Source organism: Micropterus salmoides, unplaced genomic scaffold (genome assembly GCF_014851395.1).
Source record: "Micropterus salmoides isolate LMB-PRFRI ecotype aquatic unplaced genomic scaffold, ASM1485139v1 Ms_hic_scaffold_6, whole genome shotgun sequence".
Lineage (NCBI taxonomy): Eukaryota > Metazoa > Chordata > Actinopteri > Centrarchiformes > Centrarchidae > Micropterus > Micropterus salmoides.
The window spans coordinates 6,386,630-6,412,906 of NW_024044348.1; the positions used below are offsets into that span (position 1 = coordinate 6,386,630).

At 40.9% G+C, this 26,277-nt stretch overlaps 1 protein-coding gene across 2 annotated transcripts in view; it reads left to right on the plus strand.

Annotated features, from left to right (window-relative positions):
• The window catches only part of mpped2a (metallophosphoesterase domain containing 2a), a 67,721-nt gene that overhangs the window by 4,576 nt on the left and 36,868 nt on the right, over positions 1-26,277 (plus strand). For both annotated transcript variants that reach the window (XM_038701664.1, XM_038701665.1), the window contains exon 3: positions 20,475-20,656. In XM_038701664.1, the coding sequence (XP_038557592.1) occupies positions 20,475-20,656 (182 nt within the window). The remainder of the gene's footprint in view (positions 1-20,474; positions 20,657-26,277) is intronic.

Below are 26,277 nucleotides of genomic sequence, written 5' to 3' on the forward strand. Positions count from 1 at the left end.
AATGGTACTGTAATTCCGCATGTTGTGAAGTCAGGTTTAAAAGTGACTTTTTAACAACCATTTCTTAACCACAGATTGATGAGTTGCTGCTGCATCTCTCCTTGCACAATGATTGCAATCTCTGATCAGATTTTAGACAGAAATTAAATATAAGACTGAAGTTAATGTAGGCAAAATCCTAAATTGGGTCCGCTTGTTTAATTGACATAAATTGCATCTGATTAAATCAAAGAAGACACTGTAAAGTGTTTTTACTTTCGTCCTGAGCGGCGGTCAGGTTGCAGGTTATGTTCTCAGAGCATTGTGTTACATTGAGGTGGAAGGGAAGTGGTGTCTATATCAAGTTAAACTAGGGCTGAATAAAAATCTAATTGCAGGTATTTTGACAGATATTGCAATAGGAGTCACAATTTTAGTGGGAAAAGGAATCTTTGCATTTTATTTTCTCTGAAAAAATAAGAATTTGGTACAAACAAGCGTGTTCCCTTACATCTGGAGAAAATTATTTGTTTGCCAGGTCGTCCTTGTATCAACACAATGCTTAATTGAAAATGGTATGTTGTGACACATTTTATAATTACAATACAATAGAAATTGCACCTCCTGCGATTTGGATATTGCACGTGTCCATATTGCGATTTCGATAATATTTCGATTAATTGTTTAGCCATAAGTTGAACCAGCCAGCAGGGTTGACACGCAGAAAAGGAGTTTATTTTACATGACGTGCGAGAAACTGAGATCATGCAGATAAATAAACATCATAAAGGAGATCGGTGCAGACGTAAGAGCTGAAAAGCAGAAGTCAACCAGTTGTGCTCCCTCACTTTGAGGAGCAACAACATCTGGCAAATGTGTTTTTCTTCTCTTTTTTTTTTTTATTTACCTCAAACATTCAGATTCCCACAGTTCTGTCTGTATAATCATGTTCAGGTAAACAGGATTATTTTGGGGAGGAATTATGGAAATCGTGTAAACAGCTGAATGTGACTCTTACCTTCCTTCTGGTATTGGCAGTGTTCACGTTATTGTGCCACTGTGTTGTTTTGGGATTCCTCAGCTGTGAGCAGGGCTGCCAGCAGAACAAGCGTCGGTGAATGTGGAAGGGGAGACGAGGTCACCTAGCAGTTTGTGTTACGTCAGTCCATTTTAATGGTTGACAAAGGCGGCAATAAATCAGGCCAAATGCTTCAATATGAATCAAGGTTAACGTGCAAGACAGCGCAGGATTCACCAGTTTCTTGTTTGATGTTTGAAGAGGCTCCCTCAATTTGTTCCTGTTTGACAAGGACAATAATAAATGGTACAAACAATATTTTCAGGAGTGAAAACATGACAGAATGACCTCTGCAAGGTTCCATTTTTACTGAAATTTCACTGCTTATTTTTTGATTTATTATTATTTTATGCTTCTGTGATTGACGTTGACAGGATTTGTTTTCAGTTCCCTGGGAAGTCTTTGTATGGTTCATGTCTGCCTTCTTGGTTCTGCAGAATTTCGTCAGTTGACCATAGGCAAAGGTTAGTCGGAGAAGCAGCAGAGAAACCTTATGTTACACCATTTTGTAGGAAAATAGAAACAAGCAAAGGGGGAAAATCCTGAAACATTCTAAAATAGATTATCTGTCGTCTAGAGACAGTTGAGTTGTATTCAAGATGACAAAAAATAAGATTATGGGTGAAGTTTGCCTAGTAAAAGAAAGTTAGCTCTTAGGTGTATTTTGTAAAAAGTAGGGATGCACCGGAGGTTCTGCAACCAAAGTGAATCAGCTGAAAATAGCAAAAAAAGCACTTTTGTGTTCAGCCTAATAAGTCAAAATACTGAATAAATTTTACCGAACAATTATGTTGAGGCAGTGTGGAAGCATTTTAAAGTATCTGAGAAAGATGCAAAAATCTCAGTTTTCAGACACTGTTCTGCTGAATTGTCTGTTAGCACATCCACTCCATCTGTGGCTGACTTCTTAGAAAAGTCAGCAAACGGTCTGACCCGCTTTGAGTGTTTCTGTCGCTCGTTTCTGAGAAGGCGATTAAGCTAGCTGCCACCTACGTTTGGAGTGCACACCTATTCAAGCCTTTACAGTAAATCCACTGAAACGGACCAGAGCGAGCTGACAGGCAGGTTAGCAACTTTATCCTGTCAGTTTCTGTCTTTACAAAGACAAGTATGAGAGTCCTGAAGAGAGGCTGTGAAATGTCTTCATGTTGTGCGATACGAGCACCGCATACATTATTGAATTACGGTTAGTTGGATTATATTCACAGAAAGTATAAAACACATTACATATGTCCATTAAAAGTAAATTTTACTTTACCAGACCCTCTCGGGCCTCGGACCCACCCACTATAGTCTCTCCAAATCCCGTGGGAAACACTGAGTAAAAAGCACATTTTGAGTATTTTAATTTAGAAGTAAAAAAGAAAAAATAAATGGGGGGGGGAAGAAATGTGAAAAACCTTGTTCGGTATTCAGGAAAGTTTTTCATTATATTCGGCCTCGAACAAGAATTTTCATTTCGTTGCATCCCTAGTAAAAAGTGTGTATTAAGAGTCAGACAGCTGGAGTGAAAACAGGATTTTCTTGCTTCTGCTGGTCTGAGAAACGGCAATGAAAAATGAAACCGTGACCGGGTGTTTAAGGTGCAGAAATGCAGTCAAACCTCATGAAACTTTTAAGAAATCAATATGTTTATCTAAATAATAAAGTATAATTTTCTTTATTTTCTGCCCGTATTCTACAGTCCTGCTGGTTCTTACCATTTTCGCTGTTGTAGTTTTTGGAGGTGAAGCCCCGGTAGGAAGGGGATGTGTTGAAGATGTGGGGCCTCTCAGTAGATATGTGTTTGGATAAATACATTAGGCTGTTTCCTGGCTTCCACAGAGCCTGCAGTGTTTTACCCTGCCATTCTTACACACTGGGAACCCTGGGATCACACACACGCATACATACTCACTCTTATAAGCCCATCCCCCCGCTATGTTTAACTGCTTATAGAATACGACCTCTGTTCTGGGAAAGTAAAGGCTTGTTTAGATTTGAGAGATAATCATCCGACTTGCTTGGGGGTTCTCTCTCACTGCATCCACAGTATGTGGACATAAATAAAGTTGTTGCTTCTCTGAAAGCAAAGAAGGAAAAAAAAACTCAAGCGAGGGGATAGCCTGCCTTTTGAAATACAATCCCTGCTCTAATGTCCCCCCCCCCCAAGACAGAATATTTAGATTTCTGTGATGGAGTACAGCAGTGCCTTTTGTGTGGTGTGGAAGGTATCGCTCTCTGAACCACATATGAAAACATGCATGTAGAGCGTGTACACATACTCATGTACTCAGACCGACAAGCACACACCGACACACACAGTCGGTGGCAGATGTAGGCTAATGCTCAGGAACGTGACCCTGAAGTCAATGTGGGCTTTCTTCGGAGCATGGGACGTCTCTCTCTGTCTGTGAGTGAGCGACAAACTCAGTCCAGCCCTGTTTGTGTCTGGTTTATTTTTCTGCGTCGTCTGTGTTTTTGTTTTTTTTGTTTTTTTTCTTTCTTTCCTCGGCCCCCTCATCATCGTCTCGTGAAATGAAATGCTCAGCAACTTGGAACATATGCTTCGAGTTGGGACACTAATGGTTTCAAATCCAATTTGAGCAGGATCTGGGCCAGACTGCAGGGAAGGCCAGACACACAGACGCAGACAGACTGACAGACTATAGACTGAAGATCTGTGGGTGATTTTTCTGAGTCCTTAAATAGTCTGAGAAAGTCTTGAATTTGACGACTTAAGACTTGTCTCAAATTATGTTTTTTGAACTAAGGAAAAAAGTTTCAGCCAAATCATATCTATAATATTTTGATACACACAGTTGAACCTAATTGCTCCTAAAATTAAATTTCCTGGGGCCGTATTCTCAAAGCTTCAGAAAATCAGTTTTCAAGGAATAGAGCACAAAGATTTATTTATTTATTTTTTTTTTCTTTTCTTCAATTGATTGTCTAAACAAGGTAAGAAAAACTGTAAAAAGCTGCCATCATAATATATTACAGCCCAAGGTGACGTTAAAATTGAAAGATATTCAATTTGCAATGATAGCAAACATAGAAAAGCAGCAAATGGTCACGTTTGAGAAGATGGAAAGTTGCGCATTTTTCTTTTAATAAATGATTTTCAAACTTTTCTGCAATTTATTTTTAATTGGCACATATATATCCTATATTAGGTAGGTATTTTAGAGTTTTTGCTAAAATGAAATATTGTTCAAAGTGTGTAGAACTTAGGGACCTGCCATGGTAGTGTCTTTAACAGAAGGAAATGGCTGCATGAAGCAGTTGAGGGAGGACAATGATCCAAAGTTGATCAAGTGCACCATGACAGACTTTGTAGGGACGATGCAGTTTCTTGATCGCAGATGTGTTTGCAATTCTCACTCGCTGAGTTAACTGCATTACGCCATTAACACCTTTTTAGAGTGTTATTTTATTTAATTTCCACCGGATGTGCGCACCATGCAGGCCAACAGAACAGAGTCGGTGGAGAAAGCCGAAAGCTGCCAGGGTCCGTGATTGGAGACGACCTGAGGGGAAGCAACCTGGACCACCAAGTTGTCGTCCATTCCTCGCTCAGAGTTTTTCTTAATGGCACCTTAATTGGGACTCTGCTGAGTTAAGAGCTGTCGGAGTGTTACGTTCATTTTAGTTTCACAGTCTTGTTTTTGTATTTCAGGTTTTAAATTGGTCTGAAGTTCAATTCCAAGTTTTGTCAACAGGGTGCAAAGCAAATATATCCGTCTTTGGAAAAGCTACAGATGTCCTGTGCTGCTATAGTGACTCTCTGGGATCTAAATTTGTAGTAATAGTTTCCATAAGAGCAGGGACATTTTTTCAATTTTTCCAAAAAGTTCCAATACTGGTGCTAATTACATATCATACCTTAGTTTAGGTACCAATACCAAAACAACTTTTTACAACTTTTTACAACTCCTCACTTTGAGGAATTTTTCTACAAAACCCTTTTTTCTCAAATGCACTAGTGTTGAAATCTGTCTTAATACAAAGCAACTGTACAAGAACTTAACCCAAATTAAATACAGTTCAATTACCAAAATTTAAGATTTAATTAAATTGTATTAAATTTAAGTGAATAACACTAAGAATCATTCAGTACTTCAGTTTTTGATGCTTTGTGCTAGGGCTACAACTAACGATTATGTTAATTGCCGATAAATCTGTCAATTATTTTCTTAATCAGATGTTTGGCCCATAAAATATCAGTGTTTCCCACAGATGACCTCCTGAAATGTCTAGTTTTGACCACAACGCAAATATATTCAGGTTACTGTCATCAAGGAGTAGAGGAACCAGAAAATTCACATTCACATTTTAAGATTGATGATCAAAATAGTTGCAGATTGATTTAATAGTTGACAACTAATTGATTAATCGCTGCAGCTACAGACACATTTCGGCTGATATTTGGAAATAGTTGGGGTGAGTTTACGTTTCTCCATTTAGCTGACACTTTTTATCCAAAGCGACTTACAGTTGCTATATATGTCCTCTGGAGCAACTAGGGGTTAAGTGTCTTGCTCAGGGACACAGTGGTGTCTCACAGTGGACTTGAATCCGGGTCTCTCACACCAAAGTCTTGTGTCTTATCCACTGCTCCATCATCACCCCCGGGTGAATATGTTTTGACGGGATTTCTCTTGAAAAGGGCTTGAAGACGAAATGGTGGCACTTGGATATAACGCAAACAAATGTTGCAAAGTGCAGTAGAGCCATTTCCTCTGCCTGGTCAGTTATTTTCAATATCGGGAGTCGATTATCACTCTTGAACCATACCCACCTACCCCGTGTAAAAAGATGAGCAGTGTTGGACCCATGTTCAGGTTACTTTCACCAATAAGAGTGAACATTGCATTAAATACAGACTGTCTGGAACAATGAGAGCCAATCAAAAATTTGTATTTTCTGTGGCACAGAGATTATGCTGCATCCCGAAAGCTTGGTGAGATTTTGGAGAACACAGTGCTTAAATGTTCTTTTTCTTTTCAGGCGTTTGTTTACGCTATATAAAACATCAGTTACTCCAGACACCTCAACTCAATACATTAATTTTAATACTGGGAATTGGAAATTCTTTAAAACCACCCTCTCGAGGGGGGGAAAAAAATTTCCACATTTAACAAACTCCTTCTCCTCCAGATGCCTTGTTAATTATTCCCGTCCTCTGAATAATTGAGGAGCTCGTAAGTATGAATCATTTAATGACGCAGCTGCCTGCATCCGTGCACGTAGATTTTCTGACACAAGCTGGTGAGGAAACGGCAGCAGAAGAACACAGCCTTCACACGTTCGTTTTAATACCGTCCTGGTTTTTATTAATAAACTCCTTGAGAATTTTTTATGTGCCGTTTTTTCCTTTTCTTAATATAGTGGAACAGTGCTGTAAATGTTGTTGAGGAAATTATGATTTTATAGGACGTGTTTCTGCACAGCGAGAAGAGAAGCCCCAGTTTCACAGCTGATACTGTTTTATGCATGTACACAATGAAAACAGTTTAGAAGTCTCCTTTTTAATGAGTTTGTGTACTGGAAGGAGGGAGGACGCTCGACACGTTGAGTCACGTGACAGTGAGCAGGTCGCGGTGCTCAGATGAAAATTAAACAGGACATTTCCATCTCTGTGTTGGTAATAGTAGCTTTACTCCTCGTGTAACTCCATTTTCAACACAAAATGGACTGCTCGAGAGGGGACCCTGTGTCTTTTCTTGTATCATGTTGTGGATAAACAAGTTCAACCTTGTTTGTGCAAACCCCTCAGCAGCGGGGGTTGAAATCAAAAGATGTAAATGCTCAGATAATTGGCAATTTAATTGTGAAAAGATTTGACCTTCAAACTGAAATGTGGACATTTCTTAAAAAAATATATATTTTTGAAAACCTCAGAAGTGTCAGTTTTTTTTCACCCTCTCCTCCAGCGTTAGTTGCATCTTAATAGATCTTCAATAGAAACACAAACAAGGAAAAACAAAATGTTCCTCCTTTTAAAGTTCCAGGATCAGTGTTTGCTTAATGTTTTGCTGTCTGAGTTCTTTGAGGTGAACCAGTCTTTTGGGACGACGAAGCTCTGCTGTGTTTCCACTCCCTCCACTTCTTTTCTCCTTTTTATTAAATATTGTCATCACAACTATAAATAACATTTGTCTTGGTTTCGAGAAACATAACTATTTAATTTAGTGTCTGAGCTCAAACATTTGTTTTTCTTTTATTGCGGTGTTTCTTAAAGTAGCAGCAGATACAAAGTCAAAAGGTCTTCACTGGGACTTTTTTGTGTAATTGTTACAATACAGTTTGTGGTGCAGCTACAGCCTCAAAGTAAACTCCATGCAGGGTCTGTTCTTGTTTGTGGTCATCTGGTTTAAAACCAAAGTGTCTCCAGATGACAGATGATGATCCCCTTTATGAACTATTTTGTTCTAACCTTTGTCTCATCTGCTGCTTGTTGCTCTTAATACTTTGTGCGAGGTTTCTCTGCTGTTACTCCACCTCTGTGCTTGTTTGGGTCACGTGGTTCTGATTGGTCATTTGTAAAGGAAACACTGTTCTAGCCTGGTTCCAGACCTTTAAATCCATATCTTTGACTGTTTTTCATTGATTCAAATAGGTACATCTTCATGCTAGGGATGCACCGAAATGAAAATTCTTGGCCAAAACTGAAACCACATATCTATTAAACTCATTTCTGTACTGTATAGACACCTTATTTTGAAAACCGGACGTTGTCACATGTGTATCCTCGTGCTAAATGAATCAAGTCCGACCCAATTTGATAAATAATGTTGTATGTGGTGCTCGTATCGCGCAACGTGAAGACATTTCACAGCCTCTCTTCAGGTAGGACTCTCGTACTGCAACACTTGTCTTTGTAAAGACAGAAACTGGCAGGATAAAGTCGCTAACCTGCCTGTCAGCTCGCTCTGGTCCGTTTCAGTGGATTTACCGTAAAGGCTTGAATAGGTGTGCACTCCAAGCGTAGCTGCGGCTAGCTTAATCGCCTTCTCAGAAACGAGTGACAGAAACACTCAAAGCGGGTCAGACCTCAGATGGAGTGGATGTGCTAAGAGACAATTCAGCAGGACAGTGTCGGCGTCTTTCTCGGACACCGACATGTCAACGTTTCGGTCAATTGTTCGGTAACATTTATTTGGTATTTTGACTTATTAGGCCAAAAGTGCATCCACCCCTTGCTATTTTCGCTTGCTGATTAATTTGGGTGGCCGATCATTCAGTGCATCCCTTCTTCCTGCTCCAGAATCCGTTCCAAAACAGATAACGGTGACAAGTGTGGATGGGAGAGATGCTCTATACAAGCAACTATAAGTCAACATTCACATATAATAACTCTTAACTCGACATGTTTCCTTGGTCAGTATAACGAACGTTCAGTTAAACTAGCAACCGCTATCACTTGGACCGAAGATGATGTCATTGGGACGGACATGTTGGACTATGAGAGCAAAACTACCCCCTTTCCCAAACAGAAAACTCTCAACATGAACACAATGTCAGCCTGAATAATGAAGTGAAAACGAAATAGCATTTCAGTCTGATTGTCAGGCTGTTGATGGACAACAATAGGACTGTTCAGGAATTGAAAACGCCTCGGTAGCCTTGATTATAAATCAATGTCGCGTAGAAAAAAATTGTTCCAATTAATAGTGTAGCCTCATGTTTACCTCTCACCTCGCCATCCCTTATTCTGTTTTCCTCCCAACACAGTTTGTGGAGGAGCAGCAGTCAGGCTTCAGCTCTCCTGAGAACAAAGAGCCAGTCCCATTTTGTGGGTTTTTTTTGTTTCCGTCAGCCTGCCGCTGCTCGCTGGCAGGAGTGGAGGGGCTTTTGTAACAGGAGAACCCTTGATTAAGTTCCCTCTCCACCCCTGACCTGCTGCTGGAGCCCGGCGGGATGGTGGTGCTGGTGGAGTTGATGGTGGAGGAGGGGGTTAAGTGACAGTTGACATTGGACAGGTCTGCTGTTTTTGAGATTGAAGGCCTTTTGATGTCTTTGAGATTTTGGCCTCTGAGCCCCGGAGCCTGGCATCGCAGGGCACGATCTCCTCCTGATGATGTCACTTCCCCGCTGACATGAAATGGAGCTAAAGCTGCCCGAGCCTGCAACTTCTCAATGTGACAAGTCCTCCATTTATGCAGTTTAAAGTGTGTTTAGTTTGCATTTACTGGTAATTAGCGTTTTGTTTATAATACACGTGGCTCATTTCAAAAGTCGTGTTATTTCTTTTACGTAGCACGTCATGGAAGATTGCACGCTAAATGTTCTTTTTCTTTTCTGTAAGGTGTGAACGCATCCTACATTCAGAGGTGGAGATACATCCTTTAATTTTCCCTGTGAACGACCAGAGAGACAGAACAATGTTGAATTTTTGTCATTCTGGTTTTTCATGTTAAAAAGCAGTGTTTCTCCAACACTGTGCTGCGAACACAGGACGCTGCGAGCCATAGCTGCTGCTAACATCTGCTTAGCTTGTTTGTGTGATAACTTAAGATCCAGACATCCAATCACTAAAATCGTTCACCAAGGTAAAATGCATAGTTAAAAATCTTGGATCTTTTAAAAGGAAAAAAATGTGGCGCAACACTTGATTTAAGATTTAAGAGTACAATTATGCCAGCTTCTGGCAGACAACAACAACGCTGACCCAAGCGCAGAGGATATATGACACCACTGAATAGCAACCAAAGGAAACCCTCTGTTATCTTGACTAAAATGATGTATTTCTCTGGGTTTTTAAAAATTGTTGGAAACATCTGGGATAATGTTAGATAGGTGTTGTCATTTTTCGACATTTTATTTGCAGAAAAGTTGCATAATATATCTTTTAACAGACGCAGCAGCTTAATGTTTTATCTGTAGATGTAATTTGCACATTGAATTGTTATGTCAGGAGACCTGTTACTGTCAGGTGCAGTACCGAGCTCGCCGACCGTCGGGCTGTGATCGGGGGTAAATCGGAGATCGATTGGCACTCGCAAGACATTGTGTGAACTACTCAACGACGCATCAAAACGGCTCGCCGATGCCAGCTGACTGCTCCAGATATCCAATATGCTAAATATCTGCAGGAGTCGGCCGACACGACAGCCACATCCAGCCAGTGAGAGCATGCAGGCCATATTTCACTACAAAACACTTTTTACTCACCTCCAACTCTTAAGTTGTCGCCGCAACTTAAAGTCTGAACACAAGCAGCTGTACAAGAACTTTGCCTAATAAGGTGGTCCAGATCTGTTTGATTTTAAGATATTTAATTTTAAGAATTTGACCAGGCATTCGTTGCTTAAGCGTATATATATTTACACACATTTTTTTTGTAGTTTCTGATTGGTACCAAAACAGTAATGAGCGATAACTCTTACTTGACGCTTTGCTTGAAGCGGTCATGCTTTCTTTTTCTCTTTTTTTCATGTGTACTCCATCTTTTGTGAGTGGTGGTGTCTGTTCAGGTGAACACTACTCCACAAGGTTCTTCTCTCAGCAGTCTGCTGGTTGGAGTTTGGCCCCGGGGGCCACATAGAGCCCGTCTCCTCAGCCTTCCTCCCATCAGCCCTGCAGCCAGGCAGACTGTCAGCAGCACAATTAAGGGCTGTGCCGTAATGAAAGGGGCATTAGCAGAAGCAATTTATTTCCCAGCGCAGCGCCGGAAGGTTTCTGTGGTGCTGATATTCCAGCGCAGGCTTTGTGTGCCTTACTCTGCCATTATGGGAGGGATGAGGAGGACGCACCCTGCCTGAACAAATGCACTAAAGGGGGAGAAAGGGGGGGAGGGCATCAAAGCAAAAGACCATTATTCATCGTTCTTTAAAAATCACTTCTTATTTAAATTTTTTTTTTTTTACAGTGTACTTGTCATTTTTTCCCTTCCCCTTGTGAATTTCCATCATTCAGCATCTATATTCTGTTTGTGCTTTTGACCCTTTTTTCCTGTTGGGTTTTCTTGTTTGCTTGTTCTTGTCTCCCACCTTTGCCTCTTTCTCCACTCCCTTGTGCACCCACCCCCACCTACACCACCCTCCTCTCTGTTATTCCTGTGTTCATTTTGTTCCTCTGAAGTTTATTGAATTAGCGCAGACAGCTGAAATGCAGAAGATAAGAGAGGCGCTCTCTCTGCTGCTCTCAGAGAAATGGTATTGCACTGTCGATGAGCGAGCTGTGGGTTTGTGTGTGTCTATTGGAGGGGGAGGGGAAGGGGAACTGATGCAGAGGTTACAGACTGAGGAAATGGGGAGAATTGTGATTTGATGTTTTTCCTGAAAGCGCGATAAAGACAGTGTGAGCTTAGTTGAAGAGCAGTAGCTATTTTGTCCTCAGTTCATCTGCGATTGTATTTTAAATTTACTGTTCTTGTAGTGTAGTAGATCAGATTTTCTTAGTCTTTGACAAGGAGGCGGCCAAGTACAGAGGTCCATTAACAGTCATTTATCAGCTGCTGTGATTTGTCTAGAAATCGTCCTCTTCCTGTCAGCACACCCTGCTCAGTTCAATAAGACTTTAAATCACAATTAAACTAACTTTTGTGATTAATTGTCCACATTATAAAATTTGGCATCGACTATCAAAACAGGTTAAAAATGCATAAAAATAAAAAGTAATTTTCTCCGTTTTATACGACAGTTCAATTAGTTTTTCTCCTGGGCCCTTTAAAAATTAAGACAAAGAAAATCTGCAAATCCTCATATTTAAGAAACTGGAACCAGATAGTGTTTTTTTGTCTTTTTGCTTGTTAAATGACTTGTTGATATATTTTCTGTTTAATAAATTCATCATGCTACCAGAAGCAAACTCAACATTTCCAGACAGTAATTCCATCACACAGTTTCCCCTTTCTTTAAAAACTGTGGTTGTGTATTTTGTGGATTATTAACGCTGCTGCATGTGAGTTCTGTTTGTCTTTGCTGTAGCACACAAACAAAAACTCACTCACTGTAGAGTCGGATTGATTCGAGCTTTTGATATCCTGTGATCCAGTTAAGCCTAGTTCACACTACACCATTTTGTAGCCTGATTTGCCGCTCGGCGGTCGCCAGTCGTTACGTGTGAACTACACAACGACGCATCAAAACGGCTCCCCGACCCATTTCTGACACATCGCCGACGTCTGCCAGATATCTAGCACGCCAAATATCTGGAGGAGACGGCCGACTCGACATCCACATCCAGCCAATGACAGCAGGCAGCTACTTTTTCATCGCAAAACACTTTTAACTCCCCTCCAGCTCTCTCTGTAGCTCAGACAATCCCTGCTACCTGCGTGTGCTGATCCTTTCTTTCACCCAGAGTCTTTGTCTTTATAATTGCTATCTTTATAATAACAAACAACAGCTGTTTCATGTGTAGGTTCGCGTCATTCCTGTTTCACATTTCACTTGTGTTTTCTTGCCAAAACGTGGTTTGGAAACCAGCGTCGGGTGACAGAGTCCTCGTCAGCTCTTGTAGTGTGTGTGACCCCCTGTCACCGATCAGTCACGTAATGTGAACGCCACAACGACTTCAAGACTCCCGTCACAAGACGGCAAGTTGTGTAGTGTGAACAGCACGGTCATCGGCCGACGCTGAAAGTCGTGTAGTCTGCACAAACCTTAAGTGCGCAAGTCCTGATTCTGTGTTTCATGCTTGGACAGGTCCGCTTTAGTTGACTAGCACTCTATATCCGCATTTCCCCTTTGACCCTGGAGTTTTCGGTGACTATGTCCCCGCTGGTGGCCTTATTGATGAGAAGTCATTAACAAGACGACTCCATTAACAATGAAGGAGCAGGAAAGAGAGATTAGGAGGAGCTGGAGGCTAATCCTTCGGCAGGAGGTGGCGGCAGATATAAAATGGACAGAAACCCGGGCTGGGCTGTGATTGACATGTGTTTCTGTCTGAGACAAGTGTGCAGCTCAGAGGTCGTTGACCCCATTAACCCTGCCAGGACTTTGGTGGTCAGAATAGTGTACCCAGTCTTAATATAATACACTACTCATAAAGTTTAGTGGACATAGTTTTCTTTTGATCTTCGACTATTTTTCATGATTTCTTTTTGTTCCTGTTAAAGGAATAGTTCGGGATATTTTTTTAGTTACCTGCAGTAGCTGGCGGTCAGCGCGTCCCCAGTTGGGAGAAGCAGAGAGTTGTACCGGCAGAGAAGCTAAGCAACGTACTGCTGTGGACGGGGTCAGCTGCAAAACATATTTTAGCCACCTTAAAAGAACGCCCACTGACAAATATCAATATCTCTTTAAGTGTACACTATATTTAGAAAATCTTCATTGATTTAACTTTTAGACGGCCATTTCCCTTATACAGCGCGCAGCCAAGATGTGCTTATGCGTAGGAATACACAAGTACTAGGGTTGAGAAAGTTCCAAAGGACATGGCTGCAACTCTCTGCTTCTCCAAACTGGGGACTTTGTAAGTGCCGTCTGCTGCAGGTAATACACTGACTATGGATTAGTACCTCATACAGCAAAAATACCAAACTATCCCTTTAAGGGGAATCTTAATTCTACAGCATGCAGTGATATTTTGGACGATAATGTGCTGCCAACTTTGTGGCAACAGTTTGGGGAAGTCCCTTTCTTATTTCAACATGACTGTGTTCCTGTGAACAAAGAAAGAAATGGTTTGGATGTGGAAGAACATTACTGGCCTGCACAGAGCTCTGAGCTCAACACCTTTGGGATGAAGTGGAAAGCCGAACCAGAGCCAACCCATACCAAACCAACATAAGTGGTAGAACTCACTAATGTTCTCGTGACTAAAGGGGAGCAAATCCCTGCAGCAGGTTCCAGCATCTCTCAGAAGACTGGAAGCTGTTATAGCAACATATTAATGTCCGTTGTTTTGGAATAACATATGGGTGTAATGTTCAGGTGTTCACATTCTTTCAACGTTTGTTCATGTACTTTTGGCCCTGTAGTGTGTGTGTGTGTGTGTGTGTGTGTATACAAAATCCTGTGGAGCTACAGTTATATTAATTATATACATTATATATTATTTATAGCTGTTTCACAGTATGATGGAGTGCGGGATAACACGGTTTCTATAATTTAAAACTATTTTTCTCTTTTTCCAAACATAACAACATAATTGTGTCTGCAGATTAGTCACAACAATCACATTCGACATTCAAGTCAGCTTGTCAAAATAATGGCATTGATATTAAATACTTAACAGCCGAATGAATACATCTAAAGACAGCTGGATGTGAGTGGGCATGATTTCTGTCTGGATTGTTGTTTGTACTCCAAACAAGCTCTAATACAAAAGTTTATTTTTTTATTCCTGGTAAAAAAAATATATAAATCTGCTTAATTTAATTATTATGTAATCAGAATCGGCATTAATCAATGTTAAAATGACTTAAAGTTTCCTCAGGACTTGCATATAGAATAGTAACAAAAAACATTACAGCGCTGACCTCAGCACACCCAAGCACATCCCTTTTAAAATTTTACAAGCTTCCAGTATAAGAGCTCAGTCTGTTGATGTGGACAGTGGAGGAAGGCTTATTTGGATAGCTGTGCGGTCTCATCTACAAAACTTAGGATTTACAGTCTGATCTGCCTCCGTTTTACTTTCTGTCTTTAATAAAATAGTGGCTTTCTCTGATGAAATCATTAATTGCAATGATTCCTTTGGTCAGGTCTTATTTATACATTGAGGTAGACATGAAGTTATCCCTTGTAGTGATGGATCGCAGGGTTTAAATGAAATGTACTGTTTTGGATGCAGTGGGAGACTTTTCAGAAAAAAAACTTGAGGATGTGTTGTAATCAATCACAGTGATTATGTGGCTTCCTTAAAGAGCTTAGGCGAGTCAGAGACCGACATAGACGGCGACCTTCTTATCTGCTGCGAGTAAAGTGTCACGTTTGAAGAAGCAAGCTCAGGCTGCACTTTGACCCCGTTTACTTGTGTGTTTTTCCAAAAGGCCACGGAGCCAAGTGTGCTCAGTCAAAGTGAATATCCTCCTACAGACATCAGAGAGCACTCCTCCTTCTGTCCTTCTGTCTCTCCTGCGCTGATTTATACTTCTGCCGCTGTTGTTCTCTTCAATATTACACACAAAACCAGTTTTATTGAGTTTCACATTTACCTTTTTGTGGTTGATCTGCAGGCATTTTTGGGGCAAAGTCCCTCAAGCCTGTCCATCTTACTTTAGCATTGATATTATAAATATGCTTATTTATGTGATTTACGGGCAGCTACAGTATCTTTTATTACATTACAACAGGTTAACAATCACCTCTTAATAAAATTATATTGAAGTGTTTCATTTTCAATTCACACAATTTGCCCTCTAACATTTGAATCTGAGGCTTCATGTAATAAAAATGACAACTTCACATGTTAAAGCCGCACAGAAACCTGGGATTATGTGAGGGGGGGGGGAGAACATGCAAAATGAAAAAGAATAATTTGTCTTTCATTTTGAGAGAGTAAATTTATTCATTTTTTTTGTTCCCAAATGTTGGAAGCTCCAGAAAAAATGCACTTTATGACCAAAGTGAAAATCAGTGTTAAGTTGTGAAAGTACAATAATATAATTTTGTTTCCTAAAATGGTGACCGATAAATATGATTAACAATGGTGGGTTCAAGCAAAGGTGTTGAAGCTAATTTCTGCTGTAATGTTGCAGCTGTAGATGAGACGTTAATGCATTGAGGTTTCTCTGCTGAAAGATCAGACGTTTCTTCATCCAGCAGATATTTCTGCTGCCACAGACCTCGGTTTTGTGTCCGCTCCAATGTCATGGCAGATTTGAGAGTGTGCTCCTGCCCTCCTCGAGCACATTAGCATTTCTCCCCCCCCCCCCACTCTTTTCACTCCACAGTCTTCCCTCTGATGTCACGCTAAAGCTCAGACATGTTAACACGAACCTTCATGCTAACGCAGTTCAGTACGTCACTGGAGAATATTCTTTTACCTGCTGCCGGAGTGCAAGAAGCCTTTTTCATTTTCACTGTCTCCGTTTACATGAGATCAGAGGCCTCTGCTGCACTGCTGAACTCCTGTATATATTACTAATGAACCTTTGGATTGTTATACAGTCATATGTTAACAGGAAAGACAAGGGCCCCCTCTCTTTGTGTCTTTCTGTGAGACCTATGCTGCACTGTCATGAAGGTTTCTTGGCCCGGGCCTGCTCTAATTGATAGGGGCTGCTGGTATTTACTTACATTCTCAGGGTGGATTAAATCTCAAAGGAAAGGAGATGGAGGTTGTTTTTCTCCTGGCTTTGTTTTAATATGCACGATTGTGTGTGCACGTATACGCGTGTGTGTGTGTGTGTGTGTGTGTGTGTGTGTGTGTGTGTGTGTGTGTGTGTATATGTATATTTGTGTGATTTGTCATCCCATGTGGTTCTGCATTCGTCCTTCCTTCATGACGAGAACTGTCGAATCTTGTAAAGCTGCATGACATCCAGGCACCACAGAGCACCAAATCTAATCACCAGCTACACTGCAATGTATGTGCTGCTCTGCTGGGTTCACTTAATGGTTTGTGTGTGTGTGTGTGTGTGCATGTAGGAGCACAGAGACTTATTTACTACAAAACAGTCAATAGTAAATATAATTATCTCTGTAGCTAGTTTTTCATTTTGTTTAATATGGAGTCCCGGCCTGAGAAGTTACTGAGAAGCTCGCTCTGCTCCAGTGTCTCAGAGCAAAGCTGAGATCTCCCAGCTGAAACTGTGGAAGAGCTTTAAAGGAGGGACAGGACTGCTGACTGACTGTAGGCTACATATGGGAAAGTACAAGCCACAGGCAGCAGACTTGATTTTGATGTTGGCACACTGATGAAGATAGACTGAGATTACAAATTCTGTCTACTAGCCGTGCTCCGACTGATTGGAGGCTGATCAGTGTTCGTTGTTGTTGTTGTCTTCAAATTTACAGATCAGGAAAACAATCACAAATTAATAGAGAACAGAACAGCGTTCTCTTCTAACTGGAAATGGGTTTTGGAGGATACATTTTGTGCTTCCTCCAATTTTAGTTACAGATCCAGAAGTTTGACAGCTTATCAAACAACAAAAGTATTGTGTTGCTCTGGAAAGTTATCACAGAGGGTCGTTTTATCTTGTGTTGCTACAATTGCAAGGTAAAGAGTAGAAATGTGGCATTCACATTAAGTCATTAAATCAAAGAATTTGTGCTTGCATATATCTGATTGGACAATGCTGTGCCTTGCTGTATGACGTCTCATTGGTTGCTGCTAAGGTGAAATTGTTTGTTTATTTTTTATTTGCCTCAGCCCTCTGCGTTGGCACCCCTACTGCATCAACTAAGTTGCGTCATTTAAATGTATGAGGGTGCTGCGTTTTTCAGGATGTGCTGTTTGTCTGAACATGGCCTAAACCAGCGTGTCAGTTTCAGGTTTTGAGCAGCCTCGTCTTGCCCCAAAGCTTCCGAATCATCCAGTTTTGCAGAGGCAGAAACAGCACCCTCCTTTTGGACTCAAGATGCAGCAAGTATGCAGCTGCTGCTGCAGACAGTGGCTACAGATCACAGATGGTGACTACAAGTGGTGGTTAGACCAAAAACAACAACAGATTCCAATTGAAATTTCATAACGTTTACTATAAATTACAATATACAGATGGGTGACAAAAAGGAAAAAACATGTGGATGAGTAAATGAAGAAACATGAAAATTATCATTTGCTTTGGTCTTCTCAGTCACTAGATCTCAACATGTTTGAATAGCTTGAGTTTTGGGAGCAACGTGCTAGACGGCGCTCTCCAGCATCAGCATCATGGCACAAAATGAGGGAATAGCAAGTATGGTGTTCATCTCTCTAGTAGACTTCAAAGAGTTGGCAAATGTATGATAGGGGAGGGATAGGGCACCTCATGATTCGAGTCGATTATGATTCAGAGCTGCGAAGCGATTTATAAAACGATTATCGATGCATCTTGATACATAATTTGTTTCTTTGCTATATCTCTGGATAATTACTAAGCATTTCATTTTAGGATTAAAATCCAAAAGAAACATCTCCTAATTGGCTTAAAAGGACTAGTTTGCATGACTAATTTACTTCACTAAACTCAGCTCCATGTTCCCTCATTTCTTTAACAACTAGTTGTCAGACTCAGAAAACTGAAAAATAATTTTCAGGATGTACAGTATGTAAACAGGACAGAGCTGTACACCAGTTTAGTTTATGCTTGTACCTGATGTTCTCAACCCTTGGTCAGGTAAGTTAGTAATGACATACAGCTGAGCTAATTAATATTACCTTGTTACTAATTTAGCTAACGTTGCATAACAGCCCAAACACGAAGTTGGGGAAACAACAGACTTTTATTAACGGACACACTGTGACCTACACTGCACGTTTACTACCAGACTGAAACTGCTAATAGTTTTCTCCGCTAACTTTCACCGTCATGTTCTGCCGCTCGCTCTCTCTGCTGCATTTCCGTGAGTTCCGCCCTTCCGTCACCCATTTGTATATCATGATAGAAGATTTTATCCAGATGGCCCACCCTTACCACAGATGTCTGATAGTAGACAGTGACTACAGATGGTGGCTGGACTACGGACTACATGCAGTGACCATCTTGCCCACTGTTGTCCTACCACTAACAAGACTTTACAGATGACTCTTTAACTCAAAAACAGAACAACAGATTCCTGGCTGGAAGTTTTCTCATGTCTAATATTCTAGGAAAACAGGAAAACTGCCCCCCCCCCCCCCCCCCCCCCAGTCAGATTTCCTTTTGTTCAGATGTGCCTGTTTTCTCCATCTCTGTTAATGATGTCTTCTCTAGTCTGAAACCTTTTCATTTCATCTGCTTCTGTGGTAGGTTTGTGCACACAAGCGGGTTAACCCTGTGTGTGTGTGTGTGTGTGTGTGTGTGTGTGTGTGTGTGCGCGCTTGTCAGGTTGGAGATTGCAGCGTTGATTATGTGTCTGATGTTGTCGACAGTGACATCCCTTCTAATGAAATAATGGTCTCGTGGCAGAGTGCTGGAAGATTGCACATTGCAGACTTCAATTACAGACAAGATGATTTTTTTCTTTCTTTGCTTTCAGTCAGAAAAAAGTACAGGTTTTTCTTCCTTTTTAACAGACGTGCTGACATCGAACAAAAAGGCTAAAGAAAAGGCTTTTTCCGGCCAGACTTGGGTCTAAGTGTTTTTCTTTAGATAATGGATAGAAAGGACATGGCATGCTTTAATTCACCGGCTCTTTAGCCAATCTGATGCCACAAAACAGCCATTGCCCTCCTTGTGTGCACAAAATCAACCAGAGCGCTGGTTGTTTTTTAGCACACACTACACGTTTTCACTGTTGTAATGTCTCCTCTTTTCTTTGAGATGCATTTTTCTCTGCTGCACGCATTATTCTTTGTACCATGTAATTTATTTTGCACAACAAATGATCTTTTAAGGTTCCAGTTTTCAGCTGTGCCCCTTTTGCTGTCTGGTATGAAATTAGCATATATTCCTAAAAATATGCTTGGGGATTGAGTACACCTTTTTAAAATATCACAAAGAGGGAAAAGGGCCCTCTTTGAATTGCAGCTCTTTTTAAAGAGAATAATGTTACACATTATAAAATAACTAAATAAAACCAAGGGCAGACGTCTCATGAATAAGTGGAAAATTCAATTGCTTGCAAGATCAGTTGAATTTGGTCTTTTTGTCGGTGATGATGGAATCAAACCTACTTGACTGTTGGCAGTGTCATTTAACGGTAAGAAATTGGTTTCTTAGATCTTTAAGATTGATAGCATGAAGCTGTGCAGCGTGGGCAGCCATCTGGATAATGAGAGAGTCACAGCTAAGTTGCCAAAGACATTTTTAACAGACAGTAAAATGAATGCAAACTACAATATTCACAAATTGTGTCGACAACTTCTGAAAGTGAGGGTAAACCCCGCAATTCCTCCAAAGAATGAACGGCAGCACTTCGTCTTTTGAGGGAGGAAAACAAGCCACGCAAATGAAAAGGGGGGGGGGGGGTGTCCTTACATAATCAACACACACACAGTCTGAACTTGGGCTGGACAACAAACTGAATTGAGTTCAGTGAAACTGAGTAAAACTCGAACCCAGCGATGCATAATTTACTGATATTACAGTTATTTCTTTAGTTTTTTCCAGTTTGTTTTCTAAACTTTAATTGATAACGACGGCAAAGAGGGACGGGCAACATGCGGTGGAAGAGGGGCCATGCCGTGCAGCAATGTTGCGATCACATGATGTGCATCTTAACCACAAGGGTACCAGGATGCCCCATATTACAGTTTTCAATAAATACACTAGAAGCCACCACTGATGAATTGCAAAATACTTTTGGTGTCGGTCTCATTATTGAGGTAAATGTGTTTGTCATGACCTAGAGTTTAGGGCTCATTCTCAGCCCTATTCTCAACAGCTCTCCCTCTGTGTCTCTTGTCATTTCAGGGTGGACCCTATTCCTTACGACACTCCCAAGCCAGCAGGACACACCAGGTTCGTATGTGTGTCAGACACACACTCACGTACAGACGGCATCCAGATGCCCTACGGCGACGTGCTGCTGCACATGGGTGACTTCACCGAGCTGGGCCTGCCCTCCGAAGTTAAGAAGTTCAACGACTGGCTAGGTACTAAGCTCCTTCAGCCACACGTTCATCCGCACTCTGCTGGACACATGCATTGTTTACACGGTGACACAAAACTGTCGTGCACAGGCTCTCGTGAGCAGGGGGACAGGCGAGGGCACGAGACATGTTGCATACATAACCAGTAACTGGACCACACAGTGACTCCCCTCCCTATCCCCTGTTGACCCCACAACTGCTGTGCTAAAGTGTCCAGTTTAACCCTTGTGACCTAACACCCTGGCTCAGTTACCCTTTGACCTCTCCCTCTGGCCCCAGCTTGTGGGTGGGAGCACTGGGCTTTGAGTGAATGAGTGTTTGGGGGGGGGGCCCCCTAGGCTCTAGACCCTTCAGGCGAGAGACTAGGAAGGGTCTCATTTTTGTCCCACTAATGCAGTCATGTTTCACACACACATCTCACCAAGTGCAGAAATCAATAAGTGCCACCCACCACACCGGCCTGTAGATTTTATTTTATTTTTTTTGTCTATGCTTCAATTGTTTGTATTTGCCAGTTCATCAGCCCTCAGCATGTGAGACAAAACAACATCCTGAAATTTAATGGTTGGAGCAAAGAGTCTAAAAGTCATTCTAAATAACTGAATGCAAAACAAAAGGCATTTTTGGGAAACTGGAGGAAATTACCGGAAGAACTGGAGTTTCTGGTGGGTTCTGAAATCAGTCAGAAGACGAGCTGTCACGCAAACACACAGCTAGCATCATGCACACAAAACTGGTGTGCATGATGCTAGCTAGTTACACCTAATGCGTCTCACTGGGTGTTGGAGGCGAATAAACATAGACTGCAAAACAAATCTAGCAGCCGAGGGGAAAATTCGCTTTCTGTTTTATCTGGACACACCTGGAGTGGATGAAATGGAGGGGACAAGACACAGTTTAATGTTGAAATAGCATAGATGGAATTGAAGATCTAAGATTGGCAGCGATGTTTAGAGTAGAGTTGAAAGGTGGCTGTCAAAGTCTTGCCTCTCCAAAGACGACAGCAGCTGCAGTCAGTCTGGAGTCACAGCAGTTACAGTGGATTCCACCATAGATCCAGTTTTCACAGCAAATCCAGACATCCTTTAAAAACTTCTCAAATCACTCCAGCAGCACCGACTGTCGTCAGTATTTTCAGAAGAATTTAGCTAAAAAAAACATCATCTGATTCTTCATGCACAGTCCTGTCAAACTCGCCGCCTCCTGCTCTTTCATGTCTTTGCTCTGTATAACTATAAGCTGTGTTCACACTAATGCAGACACATTTGAAAATGGCGTTTACTTTATATGACAACCAGGTTTCCTTTCACATCAGTGTTTCTGGGATAGTTTTACAGTCTACACTGAAATGGTTGAATCTCTTCTTCCTCCTTATGCGGTTAGCTGCTACAACCCCAACCTTCTTGTTCACATGTATCCACTATGGAGGGCGTTTTGAAAAAGTCTGTAATGCAAAAGATAGAAAAACATAAGAACTCCAACTCACAATTTAGAAAATTTTAAACTAAGATTTAAGAAGGCTAAAAGTGAGTTTTGACTATGGTCTCAAATCTCAACATGCTCTTTACATAGTTTTAAACACATGGTCAACCTCTAAAATCTTAGCTTTCAGTTTGATGAATTGTGATTTGTTTTTGGGCAGCTACAGTAGTGCACCCACTTTGCCAGGCTGACTCTTTAAAGTACTGCCAGGTGCTGTGCCCTAATTCTTGTGATACAGGCACACATACATATACAAAGGGTGAACACACACACACATGCTGGCATGTCCCACTTCTTTCACCTCTGTTTTCTGCTGTGTCACCACCAATACAGCACCTGGCAGCACCAGGAGGACGCACTGGGCAGCTTTTCTATCAAACTCCTCCATCAATAAAAACCGGCAGCTACATTAAGTGTGTGTGTGTGTGTGTGTGTGTGTGTGTGTGTGTCGGGGGGTGTTTGTACTTTGTTAAGCCAGAGTGAAAACAGAGATATTGGCCATAATGGGGAATCAATGCAGAGCGGAAAAGTGGAAAGTAGCTTGATGTAGTTTGGAACAGTCTGTCTGTTAATGTGCTGTTGAGAGTTAGTGGAGCTTTACATTAGCTTTTATTAATAGATTTGTTGTGAAAAATGTCTATCAGTGTTTCACAGTTTACTGAGGAGTAAAGAAACCAGAAAATATTCACATTTAAGAAGCTGGAGAATTTTAAGTAGTTGGTGAATTATAGTAATTGACAACTAATCGACTAATTGTTGCAGTTGACTAAAAAAAAAAAAGCATACTATTATGAGAAAACGGCTGTAATTTCACAAAAAAAAATTAATATTATTATGGGAATAGTGGTATAGTTATAATAATATGTTGATGGAGATTAAAGCTGTAATTTCACCAGAAATGTCACAACATCAGTCAGAATATTGAGATTAAGTGGATTTAAGACATTGGTCAAATTTAAAGATAATTATTAACTTCACTAAAGCTGGTCATCTTGTCTTCAAATACCCATATTGGCCAAATCCTGATAGAGATGTTATTTCTATAGGTTCTGACTGCAGTTTACTTTACACAGGTACAATCTTCAATTGATACAGTCAGTATATGTGTCAGATGGTAAAGTTTAGAAGCTTTTAAGTCAGTGAAAGCATTTTGATCTCATTGTTCGGTCGGTATCTTCTGCTTCTGTGGTTCGGAGGACAGACAGCTCTCGGCCTTGAATAAATTGTCGTTTATTTATATGGTGGCTTTTACAGTGCTGGTGTGAGCTTTATATACAAAATGGGTTCTAATAAAGAAAACCAAAGTGCATGCGAAAGGTTCGATATTCCCTCCAAGGCTGTTTATTTGTCCTTGTTGACAAAGGCAGAGAGAAAGCGACTGAGAGAGGAAGAGTCTGAGTTAGACATGGAGGAGGACGAGCGATGTCAGCGTGATGAAAGTCACATGGAAAAATGGCATTTTGAACGCGTATTGGTTCAATAATTTTGATTGTGATTTTCTGGATCAAATGAGGCTCGCAATGCACGGACTGACTGCTCAGACATGCTCAAAACATGCAACTGTGGCATCTCAGAAAAAGGTTTTTTTTCCAGTCATAGGTTGATTCTGATCATGTCATTTTGAAAGTTGTGAAGCTACAGATTTTCTGTCATCAGAAGTTGTAATTCACGTGGTTACCCTCTGGTCCGACTTCAAGTATTCTTTGAAAAATGCTTTGTTTCCTGTCTCTGGATGTTCATGTAAATGTTTTTGGGTACAGAGATTGGCTGTTATAAATCCACTGTGACTTATATGAAACTGTGACGTATAGTTGAGTAGCAAGAACCCCTCCAGATTCACAACAACCAGGGATTGAAATGCAATTGTAAAACTGAAATGATATAATCAAGAAACCCCAAATTAATTGTGAACTTGGGGCTGGATGAGGTTGTTGTAGGTTTTAAGCTTCTTTAATCTGAGCGGTTTGTTTGTGCTCCTCTGCTGCCTCGCCTCCCTGTCGGTCTCCTCCGTCTGCTCCTCTCAGACTCCGGAGGAGGCAGCTGTTTGGCCCGTGGAAGGAAATCACTGGAGATCGATGCAGAGGAACGAGCTTTCCCCGACCCAGCCTGTCTGATGGTAGAGCACCAGCTCTGATCTGCTGCTTTAAGCTGCTCCCAGAGGCCTCTGAAGCTTGTTTTTGTGTGTGCGTGTCTATGCTCAGATGTGAAATGTGTGTAGACAGAGGAGCTGATAATGGCTATGACAGTAAGAACTAACCATTGAGGTTTTGTTCACTTCCTGTTTTACATCAATGAAGATGATTTGAGACCGTAATAGCATTTATGTTAGTTATTTATTTTCAGTATAAAAGAGTAAATCATTTTAAATAAACCTTCTGCAAATATCACAATCCAGTCAACTAATCACAAACCGTAAACAACATCCTTCCTAAGACTCATTATCACAGTGTGCCCATGCGCAACAGTCACATCGCAGGACGTGCAAATTCAAGCAAGTCAAATTAACTCAAACACGTCAGCTTTTGTGCTGCTTTAAACGAAAGGAAAACTTGCATAGTTCTCATTTTCCATGACTAATCTACAAGAGAAGTCTGTTTGATGTAACAAAAAAGCACGTCCCACCCCTCGTTAGTTGTCGACAACAACTTGAAAATGAGTGAGGAACAGGAGAAAACCACTGAAACAGCGGATTTGGTTGCTAAAAGAAAAGCAGCTTTTGTAAATCACTCAGGAGGCTGGTGTATAGCTATGTTTACTGCGTTAAAGCTCAAGAAAGGATGGTTTGCACTCAAAAAAAAAAAAGTGTTCAGACTAAAAAGACATTTATCAGCTTATTTATTTTTATTTTCTATGCATTTTCCCCTACCAAATCATCCCAACAATTATAGGATGCTTAATTCTTTTCAAATAGAGAAATGGAAGTCGTCTTGTGAAAATTCCTTTATTTTTTAATATCACAATATATATCGCAGAAAAGAAAAATGTTGCAGTGTCAGTTTTTTTTCCCAGTATCGTACAGCCCTAATCCTTCCCCTTACATATAGTACCAAAATTTAACATTTGAAGGAACAGTTGACCTTATTGATTGATAAGTAAAAGCTTGTTTTGCTCGAGTGTGTGAGTGAGAAAGTCTCCTTCTGATGAGCAGTTGGCACCTTGTGTGGTAGCCACTGTCATTAGATTATGAGTGGTTGAATGTAACATATAGCGCTTTGAGTGGCCGGAGGACTAGAAAGGCACTAAGGCAACTTCTGCACTAATTGGAAGGCGTGTTGATTTGATTCCAACATATTTCCTCCAGGAGTACTTTTAGGAGATGAGAGAGGTAGTTTCATTTTCTTAGAAATTCACCTCTATTTTTTATTGAACTTCTGTTTACCCTGGTTGGAAAGAGTGTATTTTTAGTATTAGACTGTGAAAAACATGTTCTAAATGACATGTTTTGAATGTGCAGATGTTTTGTCTTTAATCTTGTACAAATGATACAAACACGTAGTTCTTTTTCTTCAGAGTTTTGTTTTGATTTTCTTACCGTCTTTTATACACCGTTTGTGGGCGAAGAATAAAAAATAAATCTGAGTGTATGACTCCACCAGCCCTCTGTAAGATGTATCACGGTGGCAATAAAAAGCAGTAGAAATTCCCAGTAGAGTAATGGAGTCGGAGTTGTTTGATGGTAATTATGTTTTTCCCACCTTTTCCCTGCCTAGTTGTGGTGAAGAGGATGATTCGCTTCGCTTTGCTGTGTGTGTGTGTGTGTGTGTGTTTTTGTGTGTAAATGGATGTGTGATCCAGTTAGAGTACTGGGGGACTGAGAGATGGCGCTTTCATATTAGGTTAGGCTGGAATTTATGATCCTGAGATGCGACAAGAGCAAATTTAGAGTAGCGGGAATGAAACCTATAGACCGGGGAACCATGATTCTTTCATTTTCAGTATTGGAGAACACACAGTCTCTCTCTCACACACTTACACACTTACACACACACACACACACACACACACACACACACACACACACACTTTAGACGGATGCGGTAGATTTTTATTTTTCTGCATCTGCATTGAGCAGGCGTATCTCAACTGAATTTAGATTCTATTCAGTTTTGATTCATTTTATTTCCAAATGTGAACTTCACTGC